Genomic DNA, 15,193 nt, shown 5'->3' with positions numbered 1-15,193 from the left:
GCACTGAAAATTGGGGTACACCACTTAGACCATTCAGAGTAAGAATCATTAACCACGACTCTCTGAATTCTGTCTTTTAAACAGTTTTCTATAGTAATTGTAGTGAAAGGAACTAAAGAAGCTTGTGTCTGTATATGAGCATGGTAAGTGATGGTACACTTTGCTTCCCGGCTAAGTATCTTTTTTTTTGACAAAGTAAATTTGGAGGAACAGTTTTTTCCAAGTAGGCGCCTTTGTCTTTGCAGCTGCATAACAGACGTCACTTTGTTGCTTCTTTTTAACAGTTCGGGACTTTTTCGTTATGTATTTACTATAAAGTGAACCACTTCCTCATGTAAAGGTTCCTCTTTTTATGTAACCGCTGTGTGTGCCATAATGGTCCTCTGTATGAGCAGTAGTTGTATTTCAGCTTATCTTTTCAGAGACAAGGCAACTTCGAGAGTCACAACGAGCAACAGGATTACTTTTATTAATCCATTTTGATTCTGTGGAACTTTGCAAAAAAAAATTTCCACCATCATGCCATTTTGTTCTTTTAGCTGGGCACTCTGTATATGTGCAGGTTACCCCAGCAGATTTCAGGCAAACTGTTGAGAGGGGTAGAACGTGGCCTGGTCATCTTGTGCCCAAGCAAGAAGTTCTCCAGGGAGGTTGTGAGCCCTGTGCTATCCTTCCTCATCAAGAACCTTTTCACTGCCACTAGTTCTGTCCCTATCAGGCAGGGAGCCTGTCCCTACTCTATCACCTTGCAAAATTCTCACCAAACGTGGAAGCCAGGCCTTAAGCAGGCTCTGCCTGACCCAAGATGGCTGCTAGAGTCACATGGGGTGGCAACATACAATAGGATTGCTTCCCGAGTGGCCCAGAAAGCCATATTCCTCTTGACTTCCTCTTCAACGACAGTGCCGTTGCAGAAGAGCGCTATCTGCAGTGGAGAAAGTAGATTGCCGAATCCCGGTAATATACATAAAAGATCATTGAAAAAAACAGCATGGGTTCCCCCCCCCCAGTCCATCACCAGGCCCTTTGGGTCTGGTATGGATATTAAAGGGAACCCCACGCCAAACTTTAAAAAAGGAAATGGCATGGCGGTCTCTCCCAAAATCCATACCAGGCCCTTCAGGTCTGGTATGGATATTAAGGGGAGCCCTGCACCATAATTTTAAAAGAAAATGGCATGGGGATCCCCCAAAATCCATACCAGACCCTTACCTGAGCACGCAACCGAGCAGGCCTGCAGGAAAAGGGGGGAGACGAGAGAGCGCCCCTCCCTGAACCGTATGAGGCCACATGCCCTTCTGACATCATGTGACGTTGGAGGGGATGGGGTCACCTATTTATGTCACCAGGTGGCCCCGCCCTTGACTATATAAGACCTGTCAAATCAAAAAGACAGCAGTCACAGGGACACCTCCCATGGACGCAGAGTTTTTCCTTTTTATTTATTTTTTTGGGACCGTCGACACCAAGATTGAAGACCTCAAAGCACCCTCCCCATGTTGAGGGCACGTGGCCTCTCACGGTTCAGGAGGGGAGGACGCTCTCTTTTATTTATTTTTTATTTTTTTGCACAGGGTTCCCCTTAACGACTTCAATACACTATATTATATATAAAACAATAGCATAAGAAAAACAACAGTCCAAATACTGCATCAGTCAGATACTATAAGAGCGCTAGTGTTGAGCAATCAATAAGATGTGGCCAACTCCACATGAAAAGTCTTTATAAACAGTAATGATCATAAGATCAGTTCAAAGCAACAGTGGGTGATCTTAAACAATTGTCACAGTGTGCACCTTCCACCGAACTTTCAATTTCCACCGTGTGAAGCACGCTTCCCCCCAAGGGGATCCACTCACCAGAGCGTTATAAATAATCAGCCTTAAGAGAAGTGTTTCCTTTGAATATCAGACTTGAATCATCACCATCCCAGGAGATCAGTTTGTAATTAGGCTCCAATGAAGGTCATAAAATACAACAGAATGCACATGGCGTGATCCCGTTTATTATAAAAAAGCCCATTACAAATAAAATCCCTATATATATATATATATATATATATATATATATATATATATATATATATATATATATATATATATATATATATATATAAATATATATATATATGAGCCTGTATCTCCGAACAGCGATCGTTGTCACTTCCTCGATTGGGACCGGCTGATGGTGGAGCGCACGCGTCACTTCCGGTATGTCACACCCTTACGCGTTTCATCATATCCGACTTCAGCAGAGGGCACGACGTAAAGACCAGCTTATATTATCCCTCCCCACCAGCACTGCAGCCAACCAAGCGTTGTACTCAGCACAGATGACAGGTGCATATTAGTATAGCGTGAGTGCGCGCTACTGGCATTATACGAGCGGGAAAGTCAAGTTCATAATCGCTATGTAAAGCAACATGACATTTACATTCAAAATAGTGGGTTAACAAATATACTCTGAACAACATTAAAACAATTTAAAATAGAATACAAATTAAGAAGATGGCAAATTCACCAATAAGTATAACTAAACTCAGGTTTAAAAAAGGGACCAAAATACATCCCTGGGAATTACAGACCAGTTAGCCTAACATCAATAGTATGTAAACTCTTGGAGGGGATGATAAGGGACTACATACAAGAGTTTAGTAATGACAACGGTATCATTAGCAGTAATCAGCATGGATTCATGAAGAATCGTTCTTGCCAAACCAATCTACTAACCTTCTATGAGGAGGTGAGTTGTCATCTAGATAAAGGAAGGCCCGTAGATGTGGTGTATCTGGATTTTGCAAAAGCATTTGACACAGTTCCCCATAAACGTTTACTGTACAAAGTAAGGTCCGTTGGCATGGACCATAGGGTGAGTACATGAATTGAAAACTGGCTACAAGGGCGGGTTCAGAGGGTTGTGATAAATGGGGAGTACTCAGAATGGTCGGGGGTGGGTAGTGGGGTCCCCCAGGGTTCTGTGCTGGGACCAATCCTATTTAATTTGTTCATAAACGACCTGGAGGATGGGGATGGGGGAAACAGCTCAATCTCTGTATTTGCGGACAATACTAAGCTAAGCAGGGCAATAACTTCTCTGCAGGATGTGGAAACCTTGCAAAAAGATCTGAACAAATGAATGGGGGGAGGGGTAACTACATGGCAAATGAGGTTCAATGTAGAGAAATATAAAATAATGCATTTGGGTGGCAGAAATATGAATGCAATCTACAGACTGGGGGGAGAACCTCTGGGGGCATCCAGGATGAAAAAGGACCTGGGGGTCCTAGTAGATGATGGGCTCAGCAATGCCAAGCTTCTGCTAACAAAGCAAAGAGAATATTGCCATGAATTAAAAAGGGGATCAACTCTGGTCCGGCCGCACCTGGAGTATGCTGTCCAGTTCTGGGCACCAGTCCTCAGGAAGGATGTACTGGAAATGGAGCGAGTACAAAGAAGGGCAACAAAGCTAATAAAGGGTCTGGAGGATATTAGTTATGCAGAAAGGTTGTGAGCGCTGAACTTATTCTCTCTGGAGAAGAGACACTTGAGAGGGGATATGATTTCAATATACAAATACCGTACTGGTGACCCCACAATAGGGAGAAAACTTTTTTGCAGAAGGGAGTTTAACAAGACTCGTGGCCACTCATTAAAATTAGAAGAAAAGAGGTTTAACCTTAAACTACGTAGAGGGTTCTTTACTGTAAGAGCGGCAAGGATGTGGAATTCCCTTCCACAGGCGGTGGTCTCAGTGGGGGGCTTCGATAGTTTCAAGAAACTATTAGATAATCACCTGACGACCGCAACATACAGGAATATACAATGTAATACTGACATATAATCACACACATAAGTTGGACTTGATGGACTTGTGTCTATTTTTCAACCTCACCTACTATGAAAGGTTCATATTGGAATATGCCTGTAGCAATCCCCACATTGAATAAATCATTAAAAGAGCGAATTGCTACAGCAACATAAAAACATATAAAATTTTTATGGATAATTTAAAATCATTAGAAATCCATATCATCATTAAAACTACATTAAATACACATGAGTAATTATAAAATTCATAATAGAAATTCATAATTCATATAAAATGCCGCGTACACACGATCGGACATTTCGATCGTGTGTGCGCTCCAACTGACTTTTTCTTTCCAAAAGTCCGGCGGACCTAGAAATAAGACTGGCTTCAAATTTGTCCGCCGCTGCTTTTAGCGGACAATCCGTTCGTCTGTGCGCTAGTCCAACGGCCTAAAACCGACGCTAGGGCAGCTATTGGCTACTGGCTATGAACATCCTTATTCTACGTCATCGCCTTCTAATCCATCGGACTTTTGGAGTGATCGTGTGTGGCCAAGTCCGTTAGTTTGAAAGTCCGGCGGACCTCAGCTGCAAAGTCCGTCGGATTATCTGTGTATCCAAGTCCGTCAAAGTCTGGTCGTGTGTACGCGGCATTAGGCTCCATGCACACTGGAGCTCATAAACTGCAGTTTATTGGAGTTTGGGTGTTTTTTTTAAAAGCCCATAAACTCCACTCTATGTTAGCCTATGTGTCCATGCACACATGGACGTTTTTTTTAGCTTTAATGAGCAGTGGAGTTTATGGGCTTTTTTCTGAACGCCAGAAATTTGCGTGTAGGAATTTGATCTGAGCATGCGTGGCACTTGGTCCGATGAAAATTCTCTACACATGATCGGATTAGGTCCGTTGGTCGGGAAATATTTCCAACATGTTGGAAAATTGGGTCGGACGGAGATTCGGACAGAATCAGTCCGATGCATACCACACACAGTCGGATTATCCGACGACACGGTCCGATAAGACGCAATCCGACAGATTATCCGACCGTGTGTACAAGGGCTTAGTGTGGCCTATATATATATATCAGCCCGCAAGGGCACTGTAAGGCATACATAACATGTGAAGTGTTGCATGTAATGAACTCCTTGATTGTGAACTCTTTATTATTAGAGGAAGATGTAAACCTGTCTAGAGCCCTCAATGGTCTATTCACTTCTTTACAAGCCTGACATTTCCTACATGCAAAGAATCCATCCCTATCCCAGAAAGTGGAAGGTCTGGTGGGTGGATCTATTACTTTCCTTACTATTTTATCTGCAAAATTTGGTGCTCTTCTGTAAATAAACCCAGGTTTGCATGGAAGTACTGGTTTTCAATACTGTATCCATAGGAAGGATATGCCAGTGTGTCGAGAAAATTTCCTCAACCTCCCTGTATTGGGAATGGAATCCCGAGATAAAGTTCCACTCCTGATTATTCCTATTTGGGAGGGGAACCACATCTTTCAAATATCCATCCCTTGGAAGTGAGGACAGGTCCTTCGATTATACGATTCAAATTCTCTTCATAATAACCCTTTTCTATAAAGTTTTTTCTTAATAATCTGTATCGTTTGAGCAGTTTAGTCTTACCCTAGTCATTTGTCCCTTGGGGATATTTTTTAACCACATAGGGTGGTGACCACTATCGATTGGCAAATAACTGTTGCAGTCTGTTGTCCCCTTGTCTGTAGATATTGACATCTATAAAATGGATATCATGTTGACTATACTCACTAGTAAGTCTGATATTATTAGTATTTAGATTTAATTCTTTAAAAAAATCTTGGAGGGAGTTTGTAGATCCTGCCCAAATAAAAAAGAGGTCATCTATATAGCTTCTATATAGTAGCAGTTGATTTCTTACCACAGAAAATATTGTTTTGTCCTCCCATTCTCCCATGAACAGGTTTGCTATAGTAGGGGTTAATTTTGCACCCATATCAGCACCCCTTCTCTGGGAATAAAAATCTCAGTTGTTCCAGAAATAATTGTGGTCTAAACAGAAGTCAAGGGCATTTCTCAGGAAGATCTTCTGGTTATGCAGTATGTCATCACGTTGACGCATGGCCCAATTAAGAGCCAATAAGGCGTCATCATACTGAATAATTGTCAAAGGATGACACATCTGCAGTTACCAGGTACACTTCCTCCTTTCCTGTCAAGTCTAAGCCCCCGTACACACGGCTGGAGAATCCATCGGAATGTGTCCTATCGGACCGTGTTGTCGGATAATCCGACTGTGTGTGTGGTATGCATCGGACTGTTTCCGTCGGAATATCCGTCGGACCAAATTTTCCAACTTGCTGGAAATATTTTCCGACAAACTGGTCCGATCGGACATACTCCGATCATGTGTAGAGAATTCCGATCGGACAAAGTGCCACGCATGCTCAGATCAAATTCCTACATCAAAGCCATTGGCTACTAGCCTGAACGCAGTCCCATCATAACGAAATTATGTCATCACGTTCTGAAAGATCGGATTTTCCAACAACTTTGTCCGACCGTTTGTATGCAACAGTTTCGGACAAGATCCGACGGACAAAATCCGACGGATTTGGTTGTCGAAATGTCCGACCGTGTGTATGGGGGCTATCTGTTGTATTAGCTGCAGGAGGCTTATAGTGTCCCTAAGATATGCCCTTGTTTGTACCACACTTCTCTGTAGGAATCAGTCCAATTATTGTCCCATTTGTGACGTAATCAAACCAATCCCATTCACTACTGGTCTTCCAGGGGGACATTGTATATCCTTATGTATCTTAGGGAGCGTGTATACTTTAGGAATTCTGCTACAACTTGGTACTAGATACCTTCTTTATTGGATAGGACTCCTGTTGAGTATCCTACTTCCTAACAACCAGACATTTTAGTTCCTCTTCATATTGTGTAGTGGGATCTCTTTCTAATTTCTTATAGGTATCTATATCACTTAACATCTCTGTCAGTTGATTGTGATAAAAAATTTTTGTTAAAATCTTTACACCTCCCCCTTTATCAGCGGGTCTATTATCTAGCATTTCTATCCCATCTCGTACGTGGATTCACATTCTTTTTCAGTATTATGTGTTCCAAATCCAGTAGAACTAGGCCTTTACCACTTGATGACCGCCGCACCCACGAAATACGTTGATAGAATGGCACGGCCAGGCAGATGGGCATACCTGTACGTCCTTGCCTCCCAGTGTGGGGGGGGCCTACGGGGCGCCCCCCCCCCGGTGCCTACGGCGATCAGAATCATTTCAGGAGCGATCCGTGCTGAGGGGGAGGCCACCCCTCACGATCGCTCCTGACGAATGAGCAGCTTCCTCTGCTTCTGTAACTGAAAACAGAAGCAGAGCAAGTGATGTCATCGCTCCTCGTGTTGCTCTTTTCCACCAGAGCATGAGCAGAGAAGACATCAAATAAGTGCACCAACAGCACACTAACACCAGCACACGTAGGCACCTAAATCACCCCCCCCCCCCCCCGATCACCCCCTGCACCCCCAGTCACAGTGTCACAGATTGCAGCATTTATTTTTTTACTGATCACTGCATTTGGTGTAATTCGTGACTGTAAAAAGTGTTAGAGCAATTAGTGGTAGGCCCCTTTAGATCTAGGGTACCCCCCTAATCCCCCCCTAATAAAGGTGGTTTTAACCCCCTGATTGCCCCCTAGTTAACCCTTTCACCAGTGATCACTGTATAAGTGTCACTGGTGCCACTAGTTAGCTAGTTAGTTATTTAGGTTCATCGTCAGCTTTTTCTAGCATCAGGTACCCCCATATATTACCTTTAGATCTGGGGTACCCCCTAACCCCCTAATAAAGTTTTTAACCCCCTAATTACCCCCTAGTTAACCCTTTCACCCCCTGTCACCAGTGATCACCATATAAGTGTTACGGGTGACACTGGTTCGTTTTTTTTTTTATAGTGTCAGGGCACCCGCCATTTATTACCCAATAAAGGTTTAACCCCCTGATCGCCCGGTGGGTGATATCAGTTAGGTTTTAGGGTCAGTTAAGGTCTGTGTCGCCCCAGGCAGTGTCAGATTAGTGCCAGTACGGCTAACACCCATGCACGCAGCATACATCTCCCTTAGTGGTATAGTATCTGAACGGATCAATATCTGATCTGATCAGATCTATACTAGCGTCCCCAGCAGTTTACGGTTCCCAAAAACGCAGTGTTAGCGGGACCAGCCCAGATACCTGCTAGCACCTGCATTTTGCCCCTCTGCCCAGCCCACCCAAGTGCAGTATCGATCGATCACTGTCGCTTACAAAACACGCATAACTGCAGTGTTCGCAGGGTCAGGGGCTTTTTTTACTGTGAGTCTCACTAGTTGTACCAGTAAATTTAGAGCCCAAAATAGCAAATCGAAGGTACACTAGTGAAGAGGCCTACACGTTTCTGAGCAGGACAGATAGTGAAGAGGACGCCACTCATCTGTCAGATTCAGGCTCAGAATACGATACTGTAGGAGACAGCAGCTCCATGACAGATAGCTCTGACGACGGAGTTGAGATCCCTGCCAAGGTCAGGCATACCAGACCCCGATCTTCTTCTGCTGTTGTTGAGGTGCAAGAACCGCAGGGCTCTCGTATGGAGCAGAGAGCCAGTACTAGTGCCACTATTCCTTCTGGTGAGCACCAGAGGCCTAGTACACCCTGGACGTACATCCAGCACTGCAGTATCACGTGGTGACGTGGCAAGTCCCATAAGTGCAGTTCAAGCTGGCGAGGTGGCAAGCACAAGTAGTGTCCCACTGCCACCAAGAAGAAGACAAAGACAGGCCCGTCGTGCCCATAGTGTCCTTCCTGCAGAATTTGCCAATTCTAATTGGGGACCCACTACTTCTGCAGCACCCCTACTTCCCCCATTCACTGGCCAACCCGGCATTCAGATGGAAACAGTTGATTTTATGTCACTTGATTTTCGTTGTTTTTCACGGAAGATCTCCATAGATCTATTGTGGACCAAAGTAATTTGTATCTGGTCACCGTTAATCCCCAGTCCTCCCTATCCAGAGAATGGAAACCAATTACGGTTTCCGGATTTAAGACCTTTGTGGGCCTATCCCTCGAGATGGGCATAGTTAAAATTAGTATATTGCGGTCACATTGGTCCATTGACCTAAATAACCATATACCCGTGTTCTCTGCCTCCATGACCAGGACACGATACGAGCAGATCTTGCGGTTCATGCATTTCAAAAACAATGAACTCTGTTCTCTGAAAAACAGAACTAGTGATCTTAACTTGAGTCTGAATATACAAGTTAAGATATATGAATTCATATGGCTCAATTGCTGCACAAAATGGAGTCAGTCATATTACTACAGACCCTGGATATGATTGGCTCTACAAAATTTGGCCCCTCGTAAACGACTTTAACCAACGTTTTGCAGCCTTGTTTACTCCCCATCAAGGTTTCTGCATTGCCGAGTCCCTGATAAATTTTCTGGCCACTTTTCTATCAAACAGTATCTTTCCAGCAAGCGTGCCAGATACGGGGTCAAGATGTATAAGCTCTGTGACAGGGCCACAGGCTATGCATGTAGTTTTATGTTTGTAGTTAGAACTGCCCTGACTACATAGGAAGCACTGGTAAGACTGTGTGGGACTTGGTGTCACCCTTATTCGGAAAGGGGTACCACTTGTACGTGGACAATTATTATGTAACTTTTTAGTCACTCGTTTGATCATCAGATTGGAGCATGGATTCCCGTCTTAGGCTGGGGGAGAGAGCCTGCTTGAGGTGTAATAATTTGCTCGCTATGAAGTGGAGGGATAATAAGAATGTTTTCATTCTTACCTCCCTTCATGCAGACATGACAGTCCAAATTCCTACGGTGACTGGTGTTATGGAGAAACCCCTCTGTGTCCACGAATATAACCAAAATATGGGAGGGGTGGACCTCAATGACCAGTTGTAGGCGCCGTATCTAGTTGCCCATAAGGCAATTGGCTTTGCTGAATGCTCATGTGCTACAAAGAGCTTCAGGATGGACTGGATCCTTTCTTAAATTCCAGGAAGAGATTGTCACAGACCTTCTGTATCCAGACAGGGGCGGATCCAGAGTCTAGTCCCGGGAGGGGCACTGCTAGAAAATATGTTTTTTTTGGGGGCAATTTATATGGGAAACGGCTGGTATTGGCGCTTCAATCATCAAGGCATCATAGTTGTTATGGTGTCAGGATGTTCGAAGCACATTATTTCTATTACTACATTGTAATACAAAAATAAATGGTTCAACTCACCATAATGCAGAATCAGTGGAAGCCCTGAGGGTGTCACTTGCCACGTCGCCTGCCACCAAATGCGGATTGTCACTTGCCACGTCACTTGCCACACACTGCGGATTGTCACTTGCCACGTCACTTGCCACACACTGCGGATTGTCACTTGCCACGTCACTTGCCACACACTGCGCATTGTCACTTGCCACGTCACTTGCCACACACTGCGCATTGTCACTTGCCACGTCACTTGCCACACACTGCACATTGTCACATCACTTGTAACCAAATGCGGATTGTCACTTGCCACATGTCCTGCCACACATTACGGATTGTCACTTGCCACACTTTGCAGATTGTCACTTGCCCCTTCGCCTGCAACACATTGCGGATTGTCACTTCCACGTAGCCTGCCACAGGTTGCGGATTGTCACTTGCCACATAGCCTGCCACACGTTGCAGATTGTCACTTGCCACGTAGCCTGCCACACATTGCAGATTGTCACTTGCCACGTCGCCTGCCATACGTTGCAGATTGTCACCTGCTGTGTCACTGGTCTTTTACTGTGTCCCATAGTGAAGTTAGGCAGCAGAGAGATAATGTAATCTCTCTGCTGCCCACTGCTTCCCGCATAGTGCAGAACTGCAGAGATGCAGGGCAGTGAGAGATGATGTCATCTCCCTGCTTCCCTGCCCGCCGGCTTCCTGATTGGCCAGCAGCCCGCTCACACACTGAGCCGCCCAGCTAACCCCCCCCACCCGCCCGCGCTGTCACCCGTGGACCGCCCGCCCACGCTGTCACCCACGGAACCCACCCGCGGAACCACCCACCCACGCTGTCACCCGCGGAACCACCCGCCCGCGCTGTCCCCCGTGGAACCGCTCACCTGCGCTGTCACCCGCAGAACCACTCGCCTGTGCTGTCACCCACGGAACAAGACCCGCGGAACCGCCGGCCCACAGAACCATCGAACCCACGCTGTCACCCGCCGCATTCTCGGAGGGGGCAATTGCCCTGTTGCCCCCCCCTGGATCCGCCCCTGATCCAGACAGTGCTCCACCTCACCTTCCCCAACCAAATGCAGTAAGCCGGCTGCATGAGAGGCATTATCCTTATGTCCTCCCGCGTACCCCTACCCAACAAACCCCCAAAGAAAATGTTGTGTCTGCAGCAAGCGTGGATATAGGAGTGACACCCGTTATTATTGTCCTGACAATCCTGATCTTGCATTGGAAAATGTTTTGAACGCTACCAGACACTAGTTGAGTGTTAGCGTAGGGTACAGCATTGCATAGACTAGGACACACGTTCACAGGGTCTCCCAAGATGCCATCGCATTTTGAGAGACCCGAACCTGGAACCGGTACAGTTACAGTTACAAAAAAAAGTGTATAAAAAAAAAAACACAAAGAAAATATAAAAAAAAAAAATAGTTGTCATTTTATTCTCTCTCTCTCTCTTCTCTCTTTATTGTTCTGCTCTTTTTTACTGTATTCTATTCTGCAATGTTGTATTTTTATTATGTTTTATCATGTTTGCTTTTTAGGTACATAATTTTTATTTTACTGTTTACTGTGTTTTATTGTTAACCACTTTTTTTGTTTTCAGGTACGTCATTCAGCTGCGGCACGGATTTATTTGTCTTGACAACAAGATAAATATATATATTTTGGGCACAAATTGCGTTAAAACCCTAAACTGCATCGAGCCATGGAAATGTGTGCAATTACACCCCAAAATAAACTCTGCTGCTTCTCCTGAGTACGGGGATAACACATGTCTGGGACTTTTTGGGAGCCTAGCCGCGTACGGGGCCCCGAAATCCAATCACCACCTTCAGGCTTTCTAAGGGCGTAAAATGGCGATTTCCCTTCCTCACTACCTATCACAGTTACGGAGGCCCTGAAATGTCCAGATAGCACAAACCTCCCCAAATGCTGAGAGGCATGTTGAGTCCATGGAATATTTTATATTTTGCCACAAGTTTCTGGAAAATTATTATTTTTTTTTTTTTGTTTGCACAAAGTTGTCACTAAATGATTTATTGCTCAAACATGCCATTGTTATATGTGGAATTGCACCCCAAAATATATTCTGTTGCTTCTCCCGAGTACGGGGATACCACAAGTGTGAGACTTTCTGGGAGCCTAGCCGCGTACGGGGCCCCTGAAATCCAAGTACCGCTTTCAGGCTTTCTAAGGGCGTAAATTTTTGATTTCACTCCTCACTGCCTGTCCTAGTTTTTGAGGCCATGGAATGCCCAGATGGCAAAAAACAAAACCAAATGACCCCATTTTGGAAAGTAGACACCCCAAGCTATTTGCTGAGAGGCATGGTGAGTATTTTGCAGATCTCGCTTTTTGTCATAAAGTTTTAAAAATTTAAAATAGAAAAAAAAAAGTAATTTCTTCATTTTCACAAACAAATGAGAGCTGCAAAATACTCACCATGCCTCTTAGCAAATACCTTGGGGTGTCTACTTTCCAAAATGGAGTCATTTGGGGGGGGGGTTTGTGTTGTCTTGTAATTTTATGGCCTTCGAAACTGATCGGTAGTGAGGAGTGAAATCAAAAATTTACACCCTAAGCCCTTGTACACACGGTCGGACATTACGACAATCAAATCCATCGGATTTTGTCCGATGGATTTTGTCCGAAACTGGTGTTGCATACAGACGGTCGGACAAAGTTGTTGGAATGTCCGATCGTTCAGAACATGATGACGTTATTTCGTTACAACTGGACTACATTCAGGCTAGTAGCCAATAGCTTTGGTCTGCGAATTTGATCTGAGCATGCGTGGCACTTTGTCCGATCGGAATTCTCTACACATGATCGGAGTATGTCCGATCGGATCATGTTGTTGGAAAGTTTTAGTCCTTGTACACACGGTCGGAGAATCCGTCGGAATGTGTCCTATCGGACCGTGTTGTCGGATAATTCGACTGTGTGTGGTCTGCATCGGACTGATTTCGTCGAAATATCCATCGGATCCAATTTTCCAACTTGTTCGAAATATTTCCCGACCAACTGGTTCGATCGGACATACTCTGATCATGTGTAGAGAATTTTGATCGGACCAAGTGCCACGCATGCTCAGATCAAATTCCTACATCAAAGCTATTGGCTACTAGCCTGAATGTAGTCCCATCGTAACGAAATTACGTCATCACGTTCTGAAAGATCGGATTTTTCGACAACTTAGTCCGACCATGTGTATGCAACAGTTTCGGACAAGATCCAACGGACAAAATCGGACAGATTTAGTTGTCGAAATCTCCGACCGTGTGTACAGGGGCTAATAGCCAAGCTGGAAAACTTGGTCTGTCAGATATTCCTACGGAAACAGTCCCATGGAGCCCAAACACGGTCGGATTATCCGACAACGCGGTCTGATCGGATATTTTCCGTCGGAATGTTCAACCGTGTGTACAAGGGCTTAGAAATCCTGGATTTTGGCCGAAACTTGTGTTGCATACACACGGAAGTTGTCGGAAAATACGATCGTTCGGAACGAGGAGACGTTCATTGTGTACGATGGGACTACGTAGAGGCTAGTAGCCAATAGCTTTGGTCTCCTAATTTTAATCTGAGCACGCGTGGCACTTTGTCCATCGGGAATTCTCTACAAACGAACAGAAAAAGTCCGATCTGATTTTGCTGTCGGAAAAATTTAGATCCAGCTCCCAAACTTTTTCCTTTTTCCTTTTTCCAAACTGTTCCTTTAACCACTTGCCGACCAGCGCACGACGATGTACGTCGACAGAATGGCACGGGCAGGCAAATGGGCGTACATGTACGTCCTTATAAATTTGCCGCCCTGCCATCGGGAGCGCGCCGCTGGCGGCGCGCTCCCGCGCTGGTCGGGACCCCCGTGAGTCCCCGCGATCGTCTCACGGAGCGGCCGAATGGAGAAGTGCCGTTGTAAACAACATTTCTCCATTCTGCCTAGCATTCTGCCTAGCAACTAGTGACGCTGATCTCTGCTCCATGTGATTGGAGCAGAGATCAGTGTTCACTAAATGAAAGCCCAGCCCCCCCACAGTTAGTAACACACCCCTAGGAACACTTAACCCCTACACTGCCACCCACTGGTTAACCCCTTCACTGCCAGTGTCATTTACACAGGAATCACTGCATTTATATAGCACTGATTACTGTATAAATGACAATGGTCCCAAAAATGTGTCAAAAATGTCCGATGGGTCCCCCACAATGTCACAATAAAAATCGCTGATCGCCGCCATTACTAGTAAAAAAATAAATAATAAAAAATGATTAATAAAAATGCTATAAAACTATCCCTATTTTGTAAACGCTATAACTTTTGCGCAAACCAATCAATAATCGCTTATTGCGATTTTTTTTACCAAAAATATGTAGAAGAATACGTATCGGCCTAAACTGAGGGAAAAAAATGTTTTTTTATATATTTTTGGGGGATATTTATTATAACAAAAAGTAAAAAATAATGCGTTTTTTTCAAAATTGTCGCTCTATTTTTGTTTATAGCGCAAAAAATAAAAACCGCAGGGGTGATCAAATACCACCAAAAAAAAGCTCTATTTGTGGGAAAAAAAGGACGTCAATTTTGTTTCGGAGCCACGTCGCACGACCGCGCAATTGTCAGTTAAAGCGACGCAATGCCCGAATCGCAAAAAGTGGTCTGGTCTTTGACCAGCAAAATTGTTTGGTCTGAAAGTAGTTAAAGTCAGCAGCTACAGTACCTGAGAGCGCAGAGTGCAATTTATTTTTATTATTTATCACAGCTGTGACTCTGCAGGGGTTGTACCGGCGGCCTCGGCTCCAGTAAGATTCAGTTACCGGTGAAGTCACTACTTTGCTGTTTAGGATATGACCCAAAATATATATAAAATATTCCAGTCACCAATGTGGGTCAATCTACAGCATATGACATGCTCTCATACACTTTTATTTCCTTCATCCAATGACTCCAATGATGTTTTTATTTCAGGCCCCGCCCTGGAGGATCTCAACGAGGACGGTGATATTATGTATGAGAATGTAACTGGTCTGCAGCCATCCAGAGAGCATAAACCTCCTCCAGCGCCTCCTATGGGAAGGGGCCGTCAGCTGATGGCAGGTAGGTGGGGGGG

At 44.7% G+C, this 15,193-nt stretch overlaps 1 protein-coding gene across 1 annotated transcript in view; it reads left to right on the top strand.

Moving 5' to 3' along the window:
* Nucleotides 1-15,193, top strand: part of LOC143956841 (uncharacterized) — a 36,356-nt gene that overhangs the window by 8,628 nt on the left and 12,535 nt on the right. The window contains exon 2 of the mRNA XM_077467014.1: nt 15,052-15,180. Coding sequence (XP_077323140.1) covers nt 15,052-15,180 — 129 coding nt within the window. The remainder of the gene's footprint in view (nt 1-15,051; nt 15,181-15,193) is intronic.

Source organism: Lithobates pipiens, unplaced genomic scaffold (assembly GCF_037356315.1).
Source record: "Lithobates pipiens isolate NorthernLeopardFrog02 unplaced genomic scaffold, aLitPip1_a1.2 Scaffold_44, whole genome shotgun sequence".
In the NCBI taxonomy this organism is placed as follows: domain Eukaryota; kingdom Metazoa; phylum Chordata; class Amphibia; order Anura; family Ranidae; genus Lithobates; species Lithobates pipiens.
Note: the sequence above shows the minus strand (reverse complement) of the source record. Positions and strands in the feature narration are given on the sequence as shown.